Source organism: Bombina bombina, chromosome 4 (assembly GCF_027579735.1).
Source record: "Bombina bombina isolate aBomBom1 chromosome 4, aBomBom1.pri, whole genome shotgun sequence".
Lineage (NCBI taxonomy): Eukaryota > Metazoa > Chordata > Amphibia > Anura > Bombinatoridae > Bombina > Bombina bombina.
The window spans coordinates 64,008,794-64,032,122 of NC_069502.1; the positions used below are offsets into that span (position 1 = coordinate 64,008,794).

At 36.9% G+C, this 23,329-nt stretch overlaps 1 protein-coding gene across 1 annotated transcript in view; it reads right to left on the reverse strand.

The window, feature by feature from the left end:
* Nucleotides 1-11,320: 11,320 nt before the first annotated feature.
* The window catches only part of KCNK3 (potassium two pore domain channel subfamily K member 3), a 189,227-nt gene continuing 177,218 nt past the window's right edge, over nucleotides 11,321-23,329 (reverse strand). Inside the window, 7 exon segments of the mRNA XM_053709495.1 lie at nucleotides 11,321-11,656; nucleotides 11,658-11,735; nucleotides 11,738-11,905; nucleotides 11,907-12,076; nucleotides 12,079-12,243; nucleotides 12,246-12,300; nucleotides 12,302-12,312. Of these exon segments, the coding sequence (XP_053565470.1) occupies nucleotides 11,456-11,656; nucleotides 11,658-11,735; nucleotides 11,738-11,905; nucleotides 11,907-12,076; nucleotides 12,079-12,243; nucleotides 12,246-12,300; nucleotides 12,302-12,312 (848 nt within the window). The 3' untranslated portion in view covers nucleotides 11,321-11,455.

Below are 23,329 nucleotides of genomic sequence, written 5' to 3' on the forward strand. Positions count from 1 at the left end.
TTATGTGGAGTGTAGTTCTATTGCAATTTTGCTGTGTGCATTAAAAAGTTTTTCTTTCATATACGTGGTGAGAGTCAACAAACAATTACTCCTGGGAATTACTCTTCCCTGCCACTAGAAGGTGGTAAAGATTTTCAATGGTAAACTAGTCTTGTTTTTGCCTCCACTGGAGGATGATGAAGAATGAAGATGTGCATGTTCTTCAGTGAGAGGGTTTCTCAGACAGCTAGATTTAGAGTTTGGCGGTAGCCGTGAAAACCAGCGTTAGAGGCTCCTAACGCTGGTTTTGGGGCTAACGCTGGTATTTATAGTCAGTCAGGAAAGGGTCTAACGCTCACTTTGCAGCCACGACTTTTCAATACCGCAGATACCCTTACGTCAATTGCGTATCCTATCTTTTCAATGGGATCTTTCTAACGCCGGTATTTAGAGTCGTTGCTGAAGTGAGCGTTAGAAATCTAACAAGAAAACTCCAGCCGCAGAAAAAAGTCAGTAGTTAAGAGCTTTCTGGGCTAACGCCGGTTTATAAAGCTCTTAACTACTGTGCTCTAAAGTACACTAGCACCCATAAACTACCTATGTACCCCTAAACTGAGCCCCCCCCCCACATCGCCGCCACTCTATTAAAATTTTTTAACCCTAATCTGCCGCTCCGTACACCGCCGCCACCTACGTTATCCCTATGTACCCCTAATCTGCTGCCCCTAATACCGCCAACACCTACATAATATTTATTAACCCCTAATCTGCTGCCCCCAACGTCGCCGCCACCTACCTACACTTATTAACCCCTAATCTGCCGACCGGACCGCACCGCTACTATAATAAATGTATTAACCCCTAATCCGCCTCACTCCTGCCTCAATAACCCTATAATAAATAGTATTAACCCCTAATCTGCCCTCCCCAACATCGCCGACACCTAACTTCAAGCATTAACCCCTAATCTGCGGACCGGAGCTCACCGCTACTCTAATCCTAACACTAACACCCCCCTAAGTTAAATATAATTTAAATCTGACGAAATAAATTAACTCTTATTAAATAAATTATTCCTATTTAAAGCTAAATACTTACCTGTAAAATAAACCCTAATATAGCTACAAATAAATTATAATTATATTGTAGCTATTTTAGGATTAATATTTATTTTACAGGCAACTTTGTATTTATTTTAACCAGGTACAATAGCTATTAAATAGTTAATAACTATTTAATAGCTACCTAGTTAAAATAATTACAAAATTACCTGTAAAATAAATCCTAACCTAAGTTACAATTAAACCTAACACTACACTATCAATAAATTAATTAAATACAATACCTACAAATAAATACAATTAAATAAACTAACTAAAGTACAAAAATAAAAAAGAATTCAGCTCTTTTGCCTGTAAAAAAAAACATACAATACCCCCCCCAACATTACAACCCACATACCCCTAATCTAACCCAAAACCCCCTTAAATAAACCTAACACTAAGCCCCTGAAGATCTCCCTACATTGTCTTCACCACGCCGGGTTCACCGATCGATCCAGAAGAGCTCCTCCGATGTCTTGATCCAAGCCCAAGCGGGGGGCTGAAGATGTCCCTGATCCGACTGAAGTCTTCATCCAAGCGGGAGCTGAAGAGGTCCATGATCGGGCTGACGTCTTCATCCAAGCGGGAGCTGAAGAGGTCCATGATCGGGCTGAAGTCTTCTATCAAGCGGCATCTTCAATCTTCTTTCTTCGGATCCATGGTCATCCCGCCGAAGCGGAACATCCATCTTCACCGACGACTTCCCGACGAATGACGGTTCCTTTAAGGGACGTCATCCAAGATGGCATCCCTCGAATTCCGATTGGCTGATAGGATTCTATCAGACAATCGGAATTAAGGTAAGAAAATTCTGATTGGCTGATGGAATCAGCCAATCAGAATCAAGTTCAATCCGATTGGCTGATCCGATCAGGCAATCAGATTGAGCTCGCATTCTATTGGCTGATCGGAACAGCCAATAGAATGCAAGCTAAATCTGATTGTCTGATCGGATCAGCCAATCGGATTGATCTTGATTCTGATTGCTGATTCCATCAGCCAATCAGAATTTTCCTACCTTAATTCCGATTGGCTGATAGAATCCTATCAGCCAATCGGAATTCGAGGGACGCCATCTTGGATGACGTCCCTTTAAAGGAACCGTCATTTGTCGGGAAGTCGTCGGTGAAGATGGATGTTCCGCGTCGGCGGGATGAACTACATGGATCCGGAAGAAAGAAGATTGAAGATGCCGCTTGATAGAAGACTTCAGTCAGATCATGGACCTCTTCAGCTCCTGCTTGGATGAAGACTTTAGCCGGATCATGGACCTCTTCAGCCCCTGCTTGGGCTTGGATCAAGACATCGGAGGCTCTTCTGGATCGATCGGTGAGACCCGGCGTGGTGAAGATAAGGTAGGAAAATCTTCAGGGGCTTAGTGTTAGGTTTATTTAAGGGGGGTTTGGGTTAGATTAGGGCTATGTGGGTGGTGGGTTGTAATGTTGGGGGGGGGGGTATTGTATGTTTTTTTTTAAAGGCAAAAGAGCTGAATTCTTTGGGGCATGCCCAGCAAAGGGACCTTTTCAGGGCTGGTAAGGTAAAAGAGCTTTCTATTTAATTTTAGAATAGGGTAGGGCATTTTTTTATTTTGGGGGTCTTTCTTATTTTATTAGGGGGCTTAGAGTAGGTGTAATTAGTTTAACATTGTTGTAATATTTTTCTAATGTTTGTAAATATTTTTTTATTTTTTGTAACTTAGTTCTTTTTTATTTTTTGTACTTTAGTTACTTTATTTCATTGTATTTATTTGTAGGTATTGTATTTAATTAATTTATTGATAGTGTAGTGTTAGGTTTAATTGTAGATAATTGTAGGTATTTTATTTAATTTATTTATTGATAGTGTAGTGTTAGGTTTAATTGTAACTTAGGTTAGGATTTATTTTACAGGTAAATTTGTAATTATTTTAACTAGGTAACTATTAAATAGTTATTAACTATTTAATAGCTATTGTACCTGGTTAAAATAAATACAAAGTTGCCTGTAAAATAAATATTAATCCTAAAATAGCTACAATATAATTATAATTTATATTGTAGCTATATTAGGGTTTATTTTACAGGTAAGTATTTAGCTTTAAATAGGAATAATTTATTTAATAAGAGTTAATGTATTTCGTTAGATAAAAATTATATTTAACTTAGGGGGGTGTTAGTGTTAGGGTTAGACTTAGCTTTAGGGGTTAATACATTTATTATAGTAGCGGTGAGATTCGGTCAGCAGATTAGGGGTTAATTATTGTAGGTAGTTGGAGGCGACGTTGGGGGGGGCAGATTAGGGGTTAATAAATATAATATAGGGGTCGGCGGTGTTAGGGGCAGCAGATTAGGGGTACATAGGTATAAAGTAGGTTGCGGCGGTGTACGGAGCGGCAGATTAGGGGTTAATAATAATATGGCAGGGGTCAGCGATAGCGGGGGCGGCAGATTAGGTGTTAATAAATATAATATAGGGGTCGGCGGTGTAGGGCAGCAGATAAGGGGTACATAACTATAATGTAGGTTGCGGCGGTGTACGGAGCGGCAGATTAGGGCTTAATAATAATATGCAGGGGTCCAGCGACTAGCGGGGGCGGGCAGATAGGGGTTAATAAGTGTAAGGTTAGGGGTGTTTAGACTCGGGGGTACATGTTAGAGTGTTAGGTGCAGACTTTAGGAAGTGTTTCCGATAGGAACAATGGGGCTGCGATTAGGAGCTTAACGCTGCTTTTTGCAGGTGTTAGGTTTTTTTCAGCTCAAACAGCCCCATTGTTTTTCTATGGGGGAATCGTGCCACCGGAGCACGTTTTTGATGCAGGCCGCGTCCGTAAGCAACGCTGTTATTTAGAGTTGCAGTGGCGGTAAATATGCTCTACGCTCCCTTTTTATGGAGCCTAAGCAGCCCTTCTGTGAACTCTAAATACCAGCGGGTATTAAAAGGTGCGGGGGAAAAAAGCATTGCGTAGCTAACGCACCCCTATGGCGCAGAACTCTAAATCTAGCCGAGAGTGATTTGAGGCCCATTCCCCTCAGATTGCAGTGGTTTTGATAGAAGGATATATGGGTAGTGACACATTTATTCCACCTCATAGGAATTGGTCACATGCCTTCCACAGGTGTCACGGGGACCTGGTCTTTTGCTGATATGTTTTTACACTGGTTTGTTTTCTGCTGAGGAGTGCCTATAGATAAGTACTGTATTTATTATTAAATCTGGCCACCCTATTAGCCAGATAGGTTATTTAATTATATTTTCCTATATATATATTTATAGCCTTGGTACAGATTAACTTTTTATTTGACTTTGTTCCCCTTAAAAAAAATGTCTTAGTATATTTTTTTGCGCACTTTTTTTTTCATTGAGTTTGTGCACGGCTAATACATGTGTCAGTTTTCGAGTCTGTGTGCGTCAGATAGCGCACATCGGTTTCTTAGGATTTCGTGTATCTGGTTTTCGTGCGCAGGTCAGTTTTGGCATGCTTTTTCTCCTCATCTGTCGTCAGATCACACGTGCCTTCCCTGATTACTTAGGTACGCTATTTGAGGGACTGACATGTGTCTCTGTCTCCTAGTGCACTATCCTGCATGCCGGATTAAATGTGCTTTGGCCTTGTAAGTTTTTTAAGAGCTGCTTTTGGAGGTGGTAAATATTTTCCCTTTCTTTAAGGACTTTTTTTGGGGTGGGTTATAACTATGGAGCCTATTTATTATGGTGGTGAGCAGACATGATCCGATATTGCGGATCATGTCCGCTGCACATCGATAAATGCCGACAGCATACATTGTCAGCATTTATCCATGTACTAGCAGTTCTGGTGAACTGCTGGTGCAATGCCGCCCACTGCAAATTCGTTACCAATTGGCCGCTAGCAGGACGTGTCAATCAACTGATCGTATCGATCGGGTTGATTTTTGTCCGCCGCTTCAGAGCAGGGCGGACAGGTTATGGAAACACGGGCTACAAGCACCATACTGAGCTTGATAAATATGTCCCTATATGTCTTCTGTTATTTGCACATTACTACATTTGTAGTTTTCTGCTGTATGGAGCCTTTTAATTCTGTCCCTATACCTACTTTAGAAGCTGAACCCGCTTGAATACTTTCCTACCAGTGTTTATTTGTTTATTTTAAACAGGCTGAGGTATTACCTCCAGCACATTTATGTAACACAGTTTTATGCATTCAGACCAATCTAATGCTGCTCTTGCTTATAAATATGTTACTGTTCTTTCTGTTTGTTCCTTACAGGGGAGTTCTACAGATTTTGTTCCTGGAGTTAAGGACTTGATTTGCTCTACAGTATCTAAAATTTTGCCAGCTATGTCGCCTTTAATTGAGCGTAAAAAGGCCAGTTCTAAATTTAGCTTCTACTAGCTCTAAGCCTACTGAGGTTTAAAGGGACAGTAAATCTAAAAAATAATGTTACATAATTCTGAACATAGTGCAAAATTATGTACCATTATCTTAGTAACAGCTTGGAAAAAAAAAAAAAAGTGCCTGCAAACTTTGGGGGCTAAGTTTTTCAAATTGTTTTTTTTTTTTTTAAGCAGTCGCTAAAATAATGTTAACATCTCATCTGTGTCCGGACCTTCTGTCTCAAGGTTCATTTTTTCATCAGGATCTCAAATCTCTAAGCTTGATGGCATAGGGATTGAACAGTTAGTTTCTCAGACAGAGAGTTTATTCTAATTCTGTTATTTTAGACATTGATACAGGCCAGCAAGTCTGTTACAGGAACATTTATCATAAGTTCTGGAAGGCCTTTGTTTCTCGTGCATTGATCATGTTTTTTTTCCTGGAATTGTATCAGAATTCCTAGGATTTTGCAAATTTTGCAGGTTGGTTTAGAAAAGGGTTTATCTTCCAGCTCTTGAAAGGTCAGATTCTGCTCTATCCAGTTTTGTTCCTCAAGAAGATTGCTAATCTTCCTGTAGTTCATGACTTTGTTCAAGATATGTCTGGAATTAAACCTGTTGTTAAGTCAATTTCTCCTTCTCGGAATCTAAATTTGGTATTGAAAGTTTTGCAGGCTCCTTCTTTTAAGCCTGTGAATAAGGTGTATATTAATTTGTTTCTTATACAATTTTTTTTTTTTTTGGCTATCTCTTCTGCTAGAAGAGTTTCTCGACCGATTTATCAAGCTCTGTATGGAGCTTGATGCCCTTGTTTGCCGGCGAGCCTTCTGTCTAAAATTCGCTGCTCAGTAACTTGTCTGCCTGCTCAGAGGCCGCGGACAGAAATTGACCCGATCCTATACGATCAGGTTGATTGGACACCGCCTGCTAGCGGCCAATCTGCAGAGGGTGGAATTGCACAGCAGTTCACAAGAACTGCTGGTGCAATGATAAATTCCAACAGCGTATGCTGTCAGCATTTATCGATGTGCGCAGACATGACAGACACTACATCGTATCATGTCCGCTCGCACTATGATAACTATACCCCTCTGAGTTTTTTGTCTTTCATGTGATCCTCCTTATTATATTTTTCATTAGGATAAGGCAGTTTTGAGGACTACATTTGACTTTTACCTAAGATTGTGTCTTCAGGTAATATGGTGGGAAATTGTTTAACTTTAATTGTCATTATCCTATGAGTTCTTCATAGAGGGCTCTTCCTTACTTGGCTATTGTGAGAGCCTTGAAGTTCTATGTATATTCTTCTAAGGATTTCAGACAAACTTCTAGTTTGTTTGTTTCACTTGCTCAGGTCCAGAAAGAGACAGAAAGCTTCTATTGTTTCTTTGGCTTCTTGGCTAAGCTTTTGATCAATCAGGCTTACTTGGAGGTGGGACATCCTCCACCTAAGCAGATTACTACCCATTCTACCAGATCAGTTGCCACTTACTTGGGCTTTTTAGAATGAGGCTTCTGTTGGGTATTAGTTCCCAGGAGTAATGGATCATGGAATTCGCACAACATGTAATTTAAAATTATTTATTTCATGATGGTGAGAGTCCACGAGACCCCATACTGCTTTTTTGTGTTGATTTTAATTTTGTGCACATCTTTCTTCCCTGCTCCTGTTATTTTGTTGTTACTTTTTCATACCTTTTTGCTTGGCTATATGTCAGACTAGTTTACCAATGAGGTGGGAGGGGTTTATAGAGTGCTTGGTGTTTGGGAATCTTTGCCTCCTCCTAGTGGCAGGGAAGAGTAATTCCCAGGAAAATGGATTATGGTCCCTCACCGCCATGAAAGAAATTATCTTTATCATGTAGACATGAATTATGTTTTTCTCCTGTGTAATTTCTGTATGGATTTAAATTTTTCCATAAAATACAATTTTTGCATAACAATTTTGTAAAAATGTTTTAATGCAATTATATAATCCAATGTTTACTTTTTATTTCTATATCACATTTATTTGTTTCAAATTATTTTTAAGTTACAATTTTTTGTGAGTGCCACTGTAATGTATGCATTTGCTTCACATACTTAAATGCAGGGAACATTCCTTTGTGAGACACACTGTTTTCCAGGTAAAAAATTATGAGATCTGTTATGGAACCTCGCAAGCCCAGAGACCTAAGATAATCTGTCCCTTAAATAAAAATAGCCCTTTAAATGTATCATTAAAGGGACACTCAATCAAAATTAAAACTTTCATTATTCAGATAGAGCATGCCATTTAAACAACTTTCAAATTTACTTCCATTACAAAATGTGCACAGTATTTTTATATTTAAACTTTTTGAGTCACCGAGATCCTACTGAGCAGCTGTGCGAAGAATAAGTGTGTATGCATTGTGAATGGCTGAATGGCTGATGGCTGTCACATGGTACGTGTATGCATTTATGATTGGCTGATGGCTGTCACATGGTACAGGGGGAGTGGAAAAAGATATAACTTAAAATTGTCAGAAAAAAAATCTATTACTCATTTGAAGTTCAGACTAAGTGCTATTGCATTGTCTTGTTATCTTGCATTTGTTGATTATGCAAATCTACTGTGTTGACTGCTCCTTTAAGTATTGACTATCTTGATTGTGATCAGTAAAACAGGCCTTAAACAATTTAAGCATAGGGCTTTATTAAGCAAAAATGATAACGCTTTTAAAGTGCTGCCAACAAACAAATAAATTAGCGGATTGTGAACATCAAATTCTGATTGCATCAAAACATGAAGACAATTATCAAACTAAAGATTGTGATTAACCCCATAATAATCTCCAGTCAGTGACACAGGGAGACATTATGTCGAGTAAATAAATGTGTATCAGAATGCCCCTTTAAGAATGTATATTAAAGGGACACTATACCCAAACATTTTCTTTCATGATTAAGGTAGAGAATATAATTTTAGACAATATTCCATCTTACTTCTATTACCTAATTTGCTTCATTCTTTAGATATACTTTAATGAAGAAATAGCGATGCACACAGTGAACCAATCACAGGAGAGGCATCTATGTGCAGCTACCAATCAGCAGCTACTAAGCATATCTAGTATGCTTTTAAGCAAAGAATACTCAAGAGAATGGAGTAAAATAGATAATAGAAGTAAATTAGAAAGTTGTTTATAATTGTATGCTCTTTCTAAATCATGAAAGAAAAAAATGTGGGTTTCATGTCCCTTTAACTTATTTGCCCTCAAAGATTTCAGCTACTCTTCTCTGACCTGACACTAAACCCTTTGCTTAAAGTTTTTTCCAAAAAGTGGGGACCTCTATATCTTTAGTAAATTGGCTTCACAGAAAAGTATAGAAAACTGGTTATGCTGTAAAGGCCTCAGGAAATCAGTAATTAATTGACCAATCACCAATCACATAACAACTGACCAGTCAGCATCATTAAAAGTTAATTTTATTTTGTTATACTTTTAATTTGTCACACATTTTAGTCCAGGTGTTCCACCATTGTTTGAAAGAGAGTATATATGACACATATTTAAGAAGATTCAAATAAATTTGCTAATATTCTGAATTTCAAAAGTATTTATGTTGGACAAAAAATAGAAAATTGTTTGAAATCATCAGTAGCAATGTGCTCAGCAATGTCAGGCAGCTGCTCCAACTGCTGTTGGCCTAGTACTGGGAATGAAGGAAACAAAAATATATGGTAACCTGATAAACTGGTAAATTAAAAAAAAAATTAAGCTCTCACACTGATAACATTTATTGGGCAACAGTTATAAAAATTATAATAACAGGTTAATAGGAATAATAAAAACAAAATATCATAAACGCAAATGTGGAGACATTTTTAAGAGCTAAATAGGATACATTATTAAAAATAACTTTTAATAGAAATGAAAAAATCCCTCTGAAGTATATACAAATAAAATAAAATGTGTGTATTTGGTTGGATGCAAGTGGGTATGGGACCTGGGTGGCTTGAAGGCATGATCTGGGAGGGAAATGGTAGATCCAGTGTCTTTTGTGGCAACATTGGTGGGATTTGGGCATCATCGGGAAGGAATTTTGGTGGTCCAAGGTGTTTCCTGTACAAAATCTGGTATATAAATGGATGATTGATAGATAATATGACTTACTTCCCAATTCTGTATCATCCCACAAGTCAGGGAGGCCCATGGGTGGATTCATTCGTGTTTTATATGTGAAGTTCATCATACGCCATGGTAGTCCTCTGGGCAAAGCTGGAAGGCTTAGAGAGTATACCCTAGGAAGTTTGGGATGCATGACTAGAAGCTCAGGGGTGTGGCTATGTATTTACTGATTTGAAGATACGACGGCCCCCAACCGCCCATTGAGTGTCTAATGGGATCTTCTTACCTCTTGCTACTTGAGGGGCAGACAAACCCAGCTGGCCTGTATTACATGTGCTTCAAACAGTGGCGTCTACTGTATGAGGCTAGATCCCCCACTAACAGTTACAGTTACAAAGGCTAAATTATTCCCCCCCTAATCTATGATCTAATGAGTTAACTAAAATATAACAGATGATTGTAGCTTCAACACAAAATTACTTAACAAAAATAATTTATGATACAAAAATAAATAAGCATTACACTTCCTCTGTGATCATATGTAGTACTATTTAAAATAGAGAATCTCTGTGGTGATCTTTAATAATGGTATTTAGTTAACATATTAAAATATTTGGGCAGAAGAATAAGAATGAATAATTATTAATTAGTTCTTTATTTTATTCTGAGTAATTATATACCTTATCAAGTAGTAGATCTATTTGCTTTCAAAGATGTCAAATAATGTGTTTAAATGGACACTAAAGTTAGATTTTTATATACGCTAAGCATTTGTCAGCAAATGCAATGAAGCACTGCACGGCCAAAATATCTGCATACAAAAGAAATGTTATGAAATCATTTAAGACTGTTATCTTATTAGCTTGGGCAAAATTGAGAGTGGTTTCAGGGATATATCACTTGAAAAGCTGTTGTCATTTGCTGCTGCTAGTGTTTCAATCTAGCAATCACTGTATAAAATGCTGCAAGGTCCAATATATTTAGCCATGCATGCGAATTTTAACCAGCTTACAATTGGCATCTCAGTCATCGTTAACCTGTACAGTTATGAGTTACACATGCTGCAGGGGTACTCAGGAAAGAACAAGACTAGTGCTATCCAGAAGCACTAGTCATGTGCTATCCAGAGGCACATACATGTTTCTCTCTGCACACCTGTAGCATGTGTAACTCATAACATGGCCGATGGTGGCAACCATATTTGGGGGTAGAGGAAGAAGACACATTTTTAGAGGTAGGAAAAACAGGCAACATATTTAAATGGACACTGAACCCATTTTTTTTCTTTTGTGATTCAGATAGAGCATACAATTTTAAGCAACTTTCTAATTACTCCTATTATCAATTTTTCTTCGTTCTCTTGCTATCTTTATTTGAAAAGAATGCATCTAAGCTTTTTTTGTGTCAGTACTCTGGACAGCACTTTTTTATTGGTGGATGAATTTATCCACCAATCAGCGAGGAACAACCAAAAATGGGGCCGGCAATCTAAACTTACATTCTTGCATTTCAAATAAAGATAGCAAGAGAATGAAGAAAAATTGATAATAGGAGTAAATTAGAAAGTTGCTTAAAATGTAATGCTCTATCTGAATCAAATGAAAAAAAATTGGGTTCAGTGTCCTTTAATGAATTTATATTGCAGAGGTTTTATTTTTCATATTTCTTTTTTATTGTGGTGGATTCAATTTGACTTTAATGCTCCTTTAATAACTCAATATTTCTGGTATGTGCACTACAGTCACTTTAATTGATTTGTAGAGAAGGTAAAAACGTATCCAAGAGCACAATGCAGATAAAAAAGCAAGATTAATGTCTGTCTGCACATGATGTTTATTCTTATTGAAAGTAACACGTTCGATAAAAAACTATTCATCAATATATCGCAGATCTGTTTATGATTTCAGTAGATCATACAAGTCTGTGTATTTGTTGAGTCCTAAATCACACAGAACTTCTCCTCTTCATTAGGTCCCTAAAGGCAGATAAACTATGTAATCCTGTAGACACTGAGCTAATGGCTGAATGCTGATTGTTACAAATACATCCATTGGATGGAAATGTCCATGTATCTGCCAGTGAGGAGTGACTCTGCTCTATGCATGTGTCTGAGGTGGACAAGTCCCGAGGTATGATCATGGGGATAAGAGTACTGCAGTTTTTCGCCTACTCTTATACACAGACAAGAGCACATTGATTGGAAGTGAAGTACTTCAGCATAGACAAGTTTTAAAGTCCACCATAGAGAAAACCTGTATCTGTGGTGCGGATGCTCGAGTGACCATTTCGAGATAGCAAAGCTCTGTTCTCAGCATCTCTTTTCTCATCCTCAGCGTTCATGGTCATAAAGCGGAGAACCACCAAGTTTAGGAAAGCTCCAATAACTGTTAACCCCTATCAATATGTACACAAAGCTAAAGGCAACATACTGTGGATTATTCTGCAATGCTGCGTCCTTCTGGAGGGCAACATAGTCTCCAAACCCAATAGTAGTGAGTGTAATGAAGCAGTAGTAGTATGCATGGAAGAAGCTCCACTGCTCATAGCTTGAGAACGCAGCAGCTCAATACACAAGGTGCTTATGCACGAAAAGAAACCAATGATGACCATGTTCGCCATAGATACATCAGCCCGTCTCATGCCAAGGCACTTCTTAATACGGTACAGGAGATACTAACAAATGTGTTGATCCCTCTCGCCCAGGCACTGGAACATAACCAAGGTAAGTGGATTCCCAAGAGAGCATAGAACATGCAGAACACTTTTCCTCCATCTGTGCTTGGAGCAGCAATGGCCGTAACCTGAGAACAAACACAACAATATGTTTACGCTCACGTAGCTGCTAGAATAAAATACCAACTGTACAGGATACTGAAGCCACATTTAAATCACAGCAATAAACTACTACTCCCCATCATTTGTTACAGTTTTAGTTTCTTTCTAAACAGTTAATCAATGTTTCTAAAGAGTGGTCAACACCTAAATCTCCTTGGCCTTCGCTTATTGTGAAGCACACACCTCTATGAAGATCTGGTTTTAAGAAGGCACCCATGAATCAGCAAAATATCTTTAAAAAGAGCCATTTTTTGAGTCACTTAAATTGCTTTTGTTTAAGGATTTGTAGAATATGTTATGCAAATCTCTTAGGCTGCACTTTAAAGGGACAATTTGTGTTGATAAAGTTATGTAAAGCACCTGAAGATGGCACAAGGAAATGGAAGTTTATGTGGGTCTTCTACCTGTTAATAAGCCATCAGTTTTGTCGCAATCAGGCATTTTAAAAGCATCTAGTGTGTATCAGTTCATGATAACAGGTTTGCTTACAATTTATTAATATGCCCTTTAAAGGGATATAAACACCTCAAGATATTAAATATAACTTTGCAATATACTTTCATTATTTATTTTGTTCTCCTTTCTGGTAATGTTATACTGAATATTGTGGGCTCTCTAATTCATGTTAAATATGGAAGTGCAGACACAGCTATATTCCATACAGTGATTGGTTGTAAACGCTAGTAAGCCATTTATAACTATTCCTTATTCGCCACAGCAGAAAATATTACCTTGGTTACAATATGGCAGCACACACTGCTTTATGAACATTAACTTTATTTTTTTCAATATTTAAACAACTAATATATTTTTTAAAACACATGTACACACTATTTTCAGGCTAATCTTTGCTTTGAATACATCATCCAAGAAAGCAATGGTTTATTTAGTGTTTAATTGTCCCTTTAAGGATTCAAAAAAGTCACCTCCAAACTATAATATAGTAGTATTGAGTTGTACATCTAATAATAATATTTTCCTTACATTTTTATGACAGTTGGGTTGCATTATTCCATTCAATGCCAGTTTTTATAAGAGGCATTTAAACAGTTTGGATTTAGATTATATTACTGTGGGGCATATGAAGGGACCATAGACACAGAATAAAACAATATTTAAATTTACATAAAACAAAAAATATTTTATAGTATACAGTGTTGTTCTTCAGTATAGCAGGTTTTTTTCCCATAAGAAGATTTTAGCACCTTTGTTTCTGTTTTGTATATGGACAGTGTTGTGCATATGGGAACCAAGCAGGTGTGTAACTACAGAGGTCTCAGCTTAGACAGGGGACCAACATTTCTAGGAGCCTCTTCATGCAGCTCTGAATACAGATTTTGTAATATGGTATCTATTATTATTATTATTACTTATTATTAAAAATGTAAGCTCACTAGTTATGATTGTACAATAAACAATGTTAGCCACATTAAAGGGACAGAAAATTTTAAAACAAATTTCTAATTTACTTCTATTATCTATTTTGCTCAATTGTCTTGGTATCCCTAGTTGAAAAGCATATATAGGTAGACTAACGAGCAGTAATGCACTACTGGGATTGGCTAATCTGGGATGAGATTACCAGCGTAACTGCTGAAACTCGTGCCGCCCGTAATTTCAACTTGCACATCGGGGTTATCACATATACGCGCCGGCAGTTCATAAAGTGCCGTAAATTGGATAATCTAGCGATGCTAAAAGGATAGAGCTACTGAAATCCTTTTGGCTGATTTGAAAAGCAATAGGATTTCAGTAGCTCTTATCCTATTGGAAGATTTGAATTTTGAAGACTCAGATCAGCCAATAGGACTGCCAGGTACCCCATATTTAAACGCGTACCTTAAATTCAATCCTCAGTAGTGCGGGCGGAGATAGTACAAAGAGGATCTCCACGCTACATGGCTCCGCGGTCACCAGTCTTCAGTTCCGCCGTTGCCGGTCTTTAGTTCCACGCTCCGCTCCACGCCGGCTTGTTCCTTGAAGAAGATAGAAGATATCCCCGCTTGGAAGAACAGTTCACCGCTGGACTTCAGGAACCGTGAGTACCTATCTAGGGGTTAGATTTAGGCTTTTTTTGGGGGGAGGGGTGTGTTTTTTTTAGATTAGGGATTTAATGGCCTTTGAAAAGAGCTGAATGTCCTTTTAAAATGGGTAAATTAGTATTTTTTAGTGTTAGTTTTTTTTACTTTGGGGGTTTGGTGGGGTGGGGGGTTTTACTGTAGCGACAGTATTTTTTAAGGTAAAAGAGCTGTTTAACATTTAAAGGCTATGGTAGTTATAGCATTAGATTTAGGGGGTGTTTTTACTTTGGGAGGGCTTTTTATTTTCATAGGGATAGGTTGCATTTTTTTATTTTTGATAATTTGGTTTATTATTTATGTAATGTTAGACTTTTTTATTTTTTGTAATCTTAGTTTAATCTTGTTTTTTTTTTAAGTAATGTTAGCTTTTTTTATTTTAATTCGACTAGATTACGAGTTTTTGTCGTAAGGGATTGCGGTGCTAACGCTCAGTTCCAGCTCACCACTCACCGCTTACCTACAAACAACGCTGGTATTACATGTTTTTTTCAACCCGGCGTTAGCCTCTAAAAAGTGAGCGGGAGAGCAAAATTTAGCTCCACATCTCACCTCAATACAGCGCTGCTTACGGTAGCGGTAAGCTGGCTAAACGTGCTTGTGCACGATTTCTCCCCATAGGAAACAATGGGGCAGATTTGGCTGAAAAAAAAAACCTAACACCTGCCAAAAGGCAGCTTTCAGCTCCTAACCGCAGCCCCATTGTTTCCTATGGGAAGATGCCGTCTGGATGAAGACTTCTGGCCATCTGGAGGTCCTCTTCAGCCCGATCGATGAAGACTTCTGCCCCTCTGGAGGACCACTTGTGCCCGGCTGGGTGAAGACGTCTAAATGGTAGGTGATCATAAAGGGGGTAGTGTTAGGTTTTATTAAGGGGGGATTGGGTGGATTTTAGAGTAGGGTTGGGTGTGTGGGTGGTGGGTTTTAATGTTGGGGGGGTATTGTATTTTTTTTTACAGGTAAAAAGAGCTGATTACTTTGGGGCAATACCCCGGCAAAAGGCCCTTTTAAAGGGCTATTCGTAATTTAGTATAGGGGTAGGGAATTTTTATTTTGGGGGGCTTTTTATGTTATTAGGGGGATTAGATTAGTGGTGTAATTAGTTTAAAAATTTGTAATTATTTTTTTATTTTCTGTAATTTAGTGGGGGGGTTTTTTCGTACTTTAGTTTATTTAATTTAATTGTAATTAATTGTAGTTAGTTTAGGTAATTAATTCAATAATAGTGTAGTGTTAGGTGTAATTGTAACTTAGGTTAGGGTTTATTTACAGGTAAATTTGTATTTATTTTAGCTAGGTAGTTATTAAATACTTAATAACTATTTAATAACTATAGTACCTAGTTAAAATAAATACAAAATTGCCTGTAAAATAAAAATAAACCCGAAGATGGCTACAATGTAACTATTAGTACATTTTACAGGTAAGTATTTAGTTTTAATAGGAATAATTTAGGTAATAATATTAATTTTATTTTTGTTTATTTAAATTATATTTAAGTTAGGGGGTGTTCGGTTTAGGGGTTAATAAATTTAGTATAGTAAGCGGCGAGTTGGGGGCGGCAGATTAAGGGTTAATAAATGTAGGTAGGTGTCGGCGATGTTAGGGATGGCAGATTAGGGGTTTAATAATATTTTTACTAGTGTTTGCGAGGGCGGGAGTGCGGCGGTTTTAGGGGTTAATACATTTCTTTAAAGTGGCGGAGATGTCCGGTCGGCAGATTAGGGGTTAAAAACTTTATTTAAGTGTTTGCGATGTGGGGGGGGGGGGCTCGGTTTAGGGGTTAATAGGTTAGTTTATGGGTGTTAGTGTACTTTTAGCACTTTAGTTAAAAGTTTTATGTTACGGCGTTAGCTCATAAAACTCTTAACTACTGACTTTTAAATGTGGTAGGAGTCTTGACAGGAGAGGGTGTAACGCTTACTTTTTCCAAGACTCGTAATACCGGCGTTAGAAAAATCCCATTAAAAAGATAGGATACGCAATTGACATAAGGGGATTTGCGGTATGTTAAAATCAACGAAAAAAAGTGAGCGGTACACCTGTACCTGTCAGACTCGTAATACCAGGTGGGCGTAAAAAGCAGCATTGGACCTCTCAACGCTGCTTTTTAAGGCTAACGCAAGACTCGTAATCTAGGCGATTGTTTGTAACAGTATTTTTTTATTTAGATAACTGTGGTTAATTAAGGGGTTATTAGGTTAGGGGGTGTTAGGTAAGGGGGCTAGTAATTGAATTAGTTATTTGCGTTGTGGGGGTTTGGCGGATTAGGGGTTAAGAGATTTATTAGGTTTGTTGCGATATGGGTTAATGGCGGATTAGGGGTTAATAGTTTATTAAGGTATATTGGCGTTGTGGGGTGATGGCAGTTTAGGGGCTAAACACTTTATTAGGTATATAGCGTTGTGGGGGGGTTGGCGGATTAGGGGTTAATAGGTTAATTAGATGTTTTGTGATGTGGGTGTTGGCGGATTAGGGGTTAATATAGTTTATTAGTTATTGCGATGGGGGTTGGCGGTTGAACAGGAGAGATAGATATTGCGGCATAGCGTTAGGTGTTAGTTATTTTCAGGAGGTAGATAAGATATTGCGCATGCGTTAGGTGTTAGTTTACTATTTCAGGGGTTACGGTGCTCACATAATTCAGCACAAGGCTTGCTGCGCCTGCCTATGTGTGGTGAGGTGAAAATGGAGTAACATTTCTCAATTTTCCCAGCGTAAGTCCATGCGCTGAATATGTGATACCGATTTGCGACGTGGTTCTATGTTAGCTTATGGGAGTAAAAATTGCGGGCGAACGTGTGAATATACGCAGCACATTTATATGCACCGCTGTATATGTGATACCAAAACCGATAAAAAACGGCGTCGCCCACAAAAGCCTGCATATGTAATCTTGCCCTGATATGTTCAGCTAGCTACCATTTTACAGAACTTAAGCTATTCGACCCTGCAACATTTTGCATACTGATTCTTTAATGTAATAGCTTATTTATGTCTGTCCCTTACTGGACAATGCAAATGAGTCACTGGGTGGGAAAATAATGCAAATAGTTGCTAATAAAATGACAGATAAATAAATCACAAGCCTAAAACTCTCATATACAGTATATGTCACTAACTTGTCTAATCAGAGGTTTATCAGTTAAGTAACTGTAAAACAGTTACTCTTAATGTTTGTCCTAATAAGAACACCTTGTTTTCAGAGGTTATTTTCTTATTAGCAAACCCAACATTTGCTTATTTACAAAACCTCAGAGGCTTCTTATCCATATATATGTGTACAAGGACAGTTTAAACACCAGATTTCTAGCCATTATTCTTAGTTCCCAGTGGTCATTTTCTAAAGTTAATTTTAATAACAATGCATTATGCAAACAAACAAGTTACGAAGCAATAGAATACACATATAAAGATTACACTTTAGCAATATCACATCATTTACATTTACTGAATCAAAAGTGTAACATTGCTGTGACATGTGAGGGTTATTATGGAACAAAATCATGTAGCAAATGAATTTCTATGAGACTGACTCAGGTTTAGTATTTCAGTATAATGGAGAGAAATGCATTGAAAGACAAAGTTACAGGACATTGTAGGACTGTTTATAAACAAACAAAAATTATATGTACATAATCTGTGCTCATTTATAGAACTGAAACCTCCGACATACTGTATTACTGACTGGTGAAAACCACTGTAGATTGTAAGCTCTGCAGACTAGCGCATTCTCCTGATATACGTATATATATTATATATATATATATTATATAGAGAGAGAGAGAGGAGAGAGAGAGAGTTTGTTTGTGTTACCTTCACTCATTTACATATTGTCAACCCCCTACAAAGGGATTAAACACATAGTTAAAGGGACAGTCTAGTCAAAATTAAACTTTCATGATCAGATAGGGCATGCAATTTTAAAAAACTTTCCAATTTACTTTAATCAGCAAATTTGCTTTTTCTCTTGGTATTCTTTGTTGGATGCTAAATCTAGGTAGGCTGATATGGTAATTTCTAAGCCTTTGAAGGCCGCCTCTTATCTCAGTGCATTTTGACAGTTTTCCACAGACAGTGCTAGTTCATGTGTGTCATATATATATATATATAGCATTGTGTTCACTCCTGTGGAGTTATTTATGAGTCAGCACTGATTGGCTAAAATGCAAGTCTGTCAAAAGCACTGAAATAAGGGGCAGTCTGCAGACGCTTAGATACAAGGTAATCACCAAGGTAAAACGTTTATTAATATAACAGTGTTGGTTATGCAAAACTGGGGAATGGGTAATAAAGGGATTATCTATATTTTTAAACAATACAAATTCTGGAGTAGACTGTCCCTTTAAAGTCAGCTCAAGAGCAGCAACGGTCTACTGGGACATAACTGAACACATCTGGTGAGCCAATGACAAGAGGCATATGCGTTTAGCCACCAATCAACAGCTTGCTCCTAGTAGTGCATTTCGGCTCCTGACACAACCTAATGAATGATTTTCAACAACTGATACCAAGTGAACAAAGGTAAATGTGATAAAAAAAGTAAATCGAAAAATCTCAGTGTCCCTTTAATCAAATTTAAGAGGATACTGTTATCAAGTCAATTTCTCAATGTGAGTAGAACAAACCTGTTTGCTAACTGTTCCTTTATCAATTAATGGGGGCCGATTTATAAAGGGTCGAGTGGCCCCTAATGCCCCTGTTTCCACATGAGCCTTCAGGCTCGCCAGAAACAGCAGTTATTGAATCAGCAGGTCTTAAGACCACTGCTCCTTAACTGGTCTGCTGCCTCTGAGGCTGCGGTCTGCAATCCGCCCGATCCTATACGATCGGGATTGATTGACACCCCCTACTAGTAGCTGATTGACCAAGAATCTGCAGGGGGCGGCATTGCACAAGCAGTTGAACAGAACTGTTTGGGGCAATGTTAAATGCCAACAGCGTGTCTGTCGACATTCAGCGGATGTCTGTCGGACATGATACGCTACAGCATATCATGTCGGACAGACATTGATAAATCGGCCCCTATAACTTTTTCATAACTTTCTTTTGTTTTATAAATAATTCTGGTTAATTGTGTCTTTTATTGGCTGTTTAATCAGGAAAACAATGTGTCCCTTTTGACAAGAACAAATCAGTTTGGAGTCTGCACCCTCAGCCTTATCTTCAGTTAGAAGTACCTGGAGCTTTTCTATAAACATCTCTTGGCCTGGGGCGCCAATTGCAATAACACTGTCAGATTGCACAGATAGTGGAAGGTGGATGTTCTACAGACCGCACCTTCTTCACTAACATGGTAATCAATCTAAAGTCACTTACAATAAACTCTCGAGCTCATCAGAGAACAGTAGTACTAAGCCTGTGCTCTCACTGCTCTTTAGCACAACAAATACATATGATAGAGGCGTAAAGAGACTGCACTACTCAGTGTATAGTACAATATAAAATACTATGGTGGTGAATGCATACAGATCAGATCCACTTAAGCAAAATGAAACATAAAAACCCAAATTTTTTTGTGATTCAAACAAAACATACAATTTAAAAAAAAAAAAAAGTCAGATGGAGGCGCTGAGCTCAACAATAACTCTCTGACAAATAAAGATACTTTCATCACAAAGGTTTTTATGCTTCATAAATGAAAAGTCACCTTTATTTATGGCACTGGTAAATCCAAGCGTTTCAAACACACTAGGATTTACCATCCTTTTACTATGAGTTTAACTCGATGTAAGGGTAAAAATGTGCACTAATGATATGCTCTAACATACAGTTATATACAAGAACTTATGCAATAATGATATGCTCTAACATACAGTTATATACAAGAACTTGTGCAATAATGATATGCTCTAACATACAGTTATATACAAGAACTTGTGCAATAATGATATGCTCTAACACACTGTTATAATACAAGAACTTGTGCAATAATGATATGCTCTAACACACTGTTATATACAAGAACTTGTGCAATAATGATATGCTCTAACACACTGTTATATACAAGAACTTGTGCAATAATGATATGCTCTAACATACAGTTATATACAAGAACTTGTGCAATAATGATATGCTCTAACACACTGTTATATACAAGAACTTGTACAATAATGATATGCTCTAACATACAGTTATGTACAAGAACTTGTGCAATAATGAAATGCTCTAAACACAGTTATATACAAGAACTTGTGCAATAATGAAATGCTCTAACACAGTTATATGCAAGAAATTGTGCCTTAATGAAATGCTCTAAACACAGTTATATACAAGAACTTGTGCAATAATGATATGCTCTAACACACTGTTATATACAAGAACTTGTGCAATAATGATATGCTCTAACATACAGTTATATACAAGAACTTGTGCAATAATGATATGCTCTAACACACAGTTATATACAAGAACTTGTGCAATAATGATATGCTCTAACATACAGTTATATACAAGAACTTGTGCAATAATGATATGCTCTAACATACAAGTTATATACAAGAACTTATGCAATAATGATATGCTCTAACATACAGTTATATACAAGAAACTTATGCAATAATGATATGCTCTAACATACAGTTATATACAAGAACTTGTGCAATAATGATATGCTCTAACACAGTCATATGCAAGAAATTGTGCCTTAATGAAATGCTCTAAACACACTGTTATATACAAGAACTTGTGCAATAATGATATGCTCTAACATACAGTTATATACAAGAACTTGTGAAATAATGATATGCTCTAACATACAGTTATATACAAGAACTTGTGAAATAATGATATGCTCTAACATACAGTTATATACAAGAACTTGTGCTTAATGAAATGCTCTAAAACACAGTTATATACAAGAACTTGTGCAATAATGATATGCTCTAACACACTGTTATATACAAGAACTTATGCAATAATTAAATGCTCTAACACACTGTTATATACAAGAACTTGTGCAATAATGATATGCTCTAACACACAGTTATATACAAGAACTTGTGCAATAATTAAATGCTCTAACACAGTTATATGCAAGAAGTGTGCATAATGATATGCTCTAACACACAGTTATACTACAAGAACTTGTGCAATAATTAAATGCTCTAGACACAGTATATGCAAGAACTTGTGCAATAATGACATGCTCTAACACTGTTATATACAAGATTATGTATGGGAGTGCAGAGCGCCTCACTAAAGGGCTTAGGTAAATTGAGATAGTATCAAAATGAATCGCTTTATCCACACTCACTGTTATATACAAGAACTTGTGCAATAATGATATGCTCTAACACCCATTAACATGCAAGGACTTGTGCAATAATGATCTGCTCTAACACACTGTTATATACAAGAACTTGTGCAATAATGATATGCTCTAACACTGTTACATACAAAAACTTGTACAATAATGAAATGCTCTAACACTGTTATATACAAGAACTTGTGCAATTATGATATGTTCAAACACTGTTATATACAAGAACTTGTACAATAAAGAAATGGTCTAGAACTGTTATATACAAGAATTTGTGCAATAATAAAATGCTCTAAAACAGTTATACACAAGGATGTGGCAATAAATGAAATGCCTAACACAGTTATATGCAAGAAATTGTACAATAATGAAATGCTCTAACACACAGTTTTATGCAAGAACTTGTGCAATAATGAAATGCTCTAACACAGTTATATGCAAGAACTTGAGCAATAATGAAATCCTCTAACACACAGTTATAGGCAAGAACTTGTGCAATAATGAAATGCTCTAACACAGTTATATGCAAAAACATGTGCATTAATTAAATGCTCTAAGCTCACAGTTATATGCAAGAACTTATGCAATAATTATATGCTCTAACACACAGTTATATGCAAGAACTTGTGCAATAATGAAATGCTCTAACACAAAGTTTATGCAAGAACTTGTACAATAATGAAATGTTCTAGACACAGATATATGCACGAAATTGTACAATAAGGAAATGCTCTAACACACAGCTGAATGCAGGAACTTGTGCAGAAATTATATGCTCTAACAAACAGGTTATATGCAAGAACTTGTGCAATAATGAAATGCTCTAACACACAGTTATATGCAAGAACTTGTGCAATAATAAAATACACTAACACACATTTACAGTGCAAGAACTTGTGCAAAAATGAAATGCTCTAACAAACAGTTTTATGCAAGAACTTGTACAATAATGTGGAATTCTCTAACACAGTTATATGCAAGAACTTGTGCAATAATAAAATACTCTAACACAACATTTACAATGCAAGAACTTGTGCAAAAATGAAATGCTCTAACAAACAGTTATATGCAAGAACTTGTACAATAATGGAATTCTCTAACACAGTATATGCAAGAACTTGTGCAATATAAAATACTCTAACACACATTTACATGCAAGAACTTGTGCAAAATGAAATGCCCTAACAAACATTATATGCAAGAACTTGTGCAATAATGAAAATACTCTAACACACAGTTATATGCAAGAACTTGTGCAATAATAAAATACTCTAACACACATTTACATGCAAGAACTTGTGCAAAAATTGAAATGCCCTAACAAACAGTTTATATGCAAGAACTTGTGCAATAATGAAATACTCTAACACACAGTTATATGCAAGAACTTGTGCAATAAGGAAATGCTCTAACACACAGTTATATGCAAGAATTTGTGCAATAATGAAATGCTCTAACATAGTTATATGCAATAACTTGTGCAATAATTAAATGCTCTAACTCACAGTTATATGCAAGAACTTGTGCAATAATTATATGCTCTAACACTGTTATTTACAACAACTTGTGCAATAATGAAATGCTCTAACACAGTTATATACAAGGATTTGTGCAATAATGAAATGCTCTAACACTGTTATATAA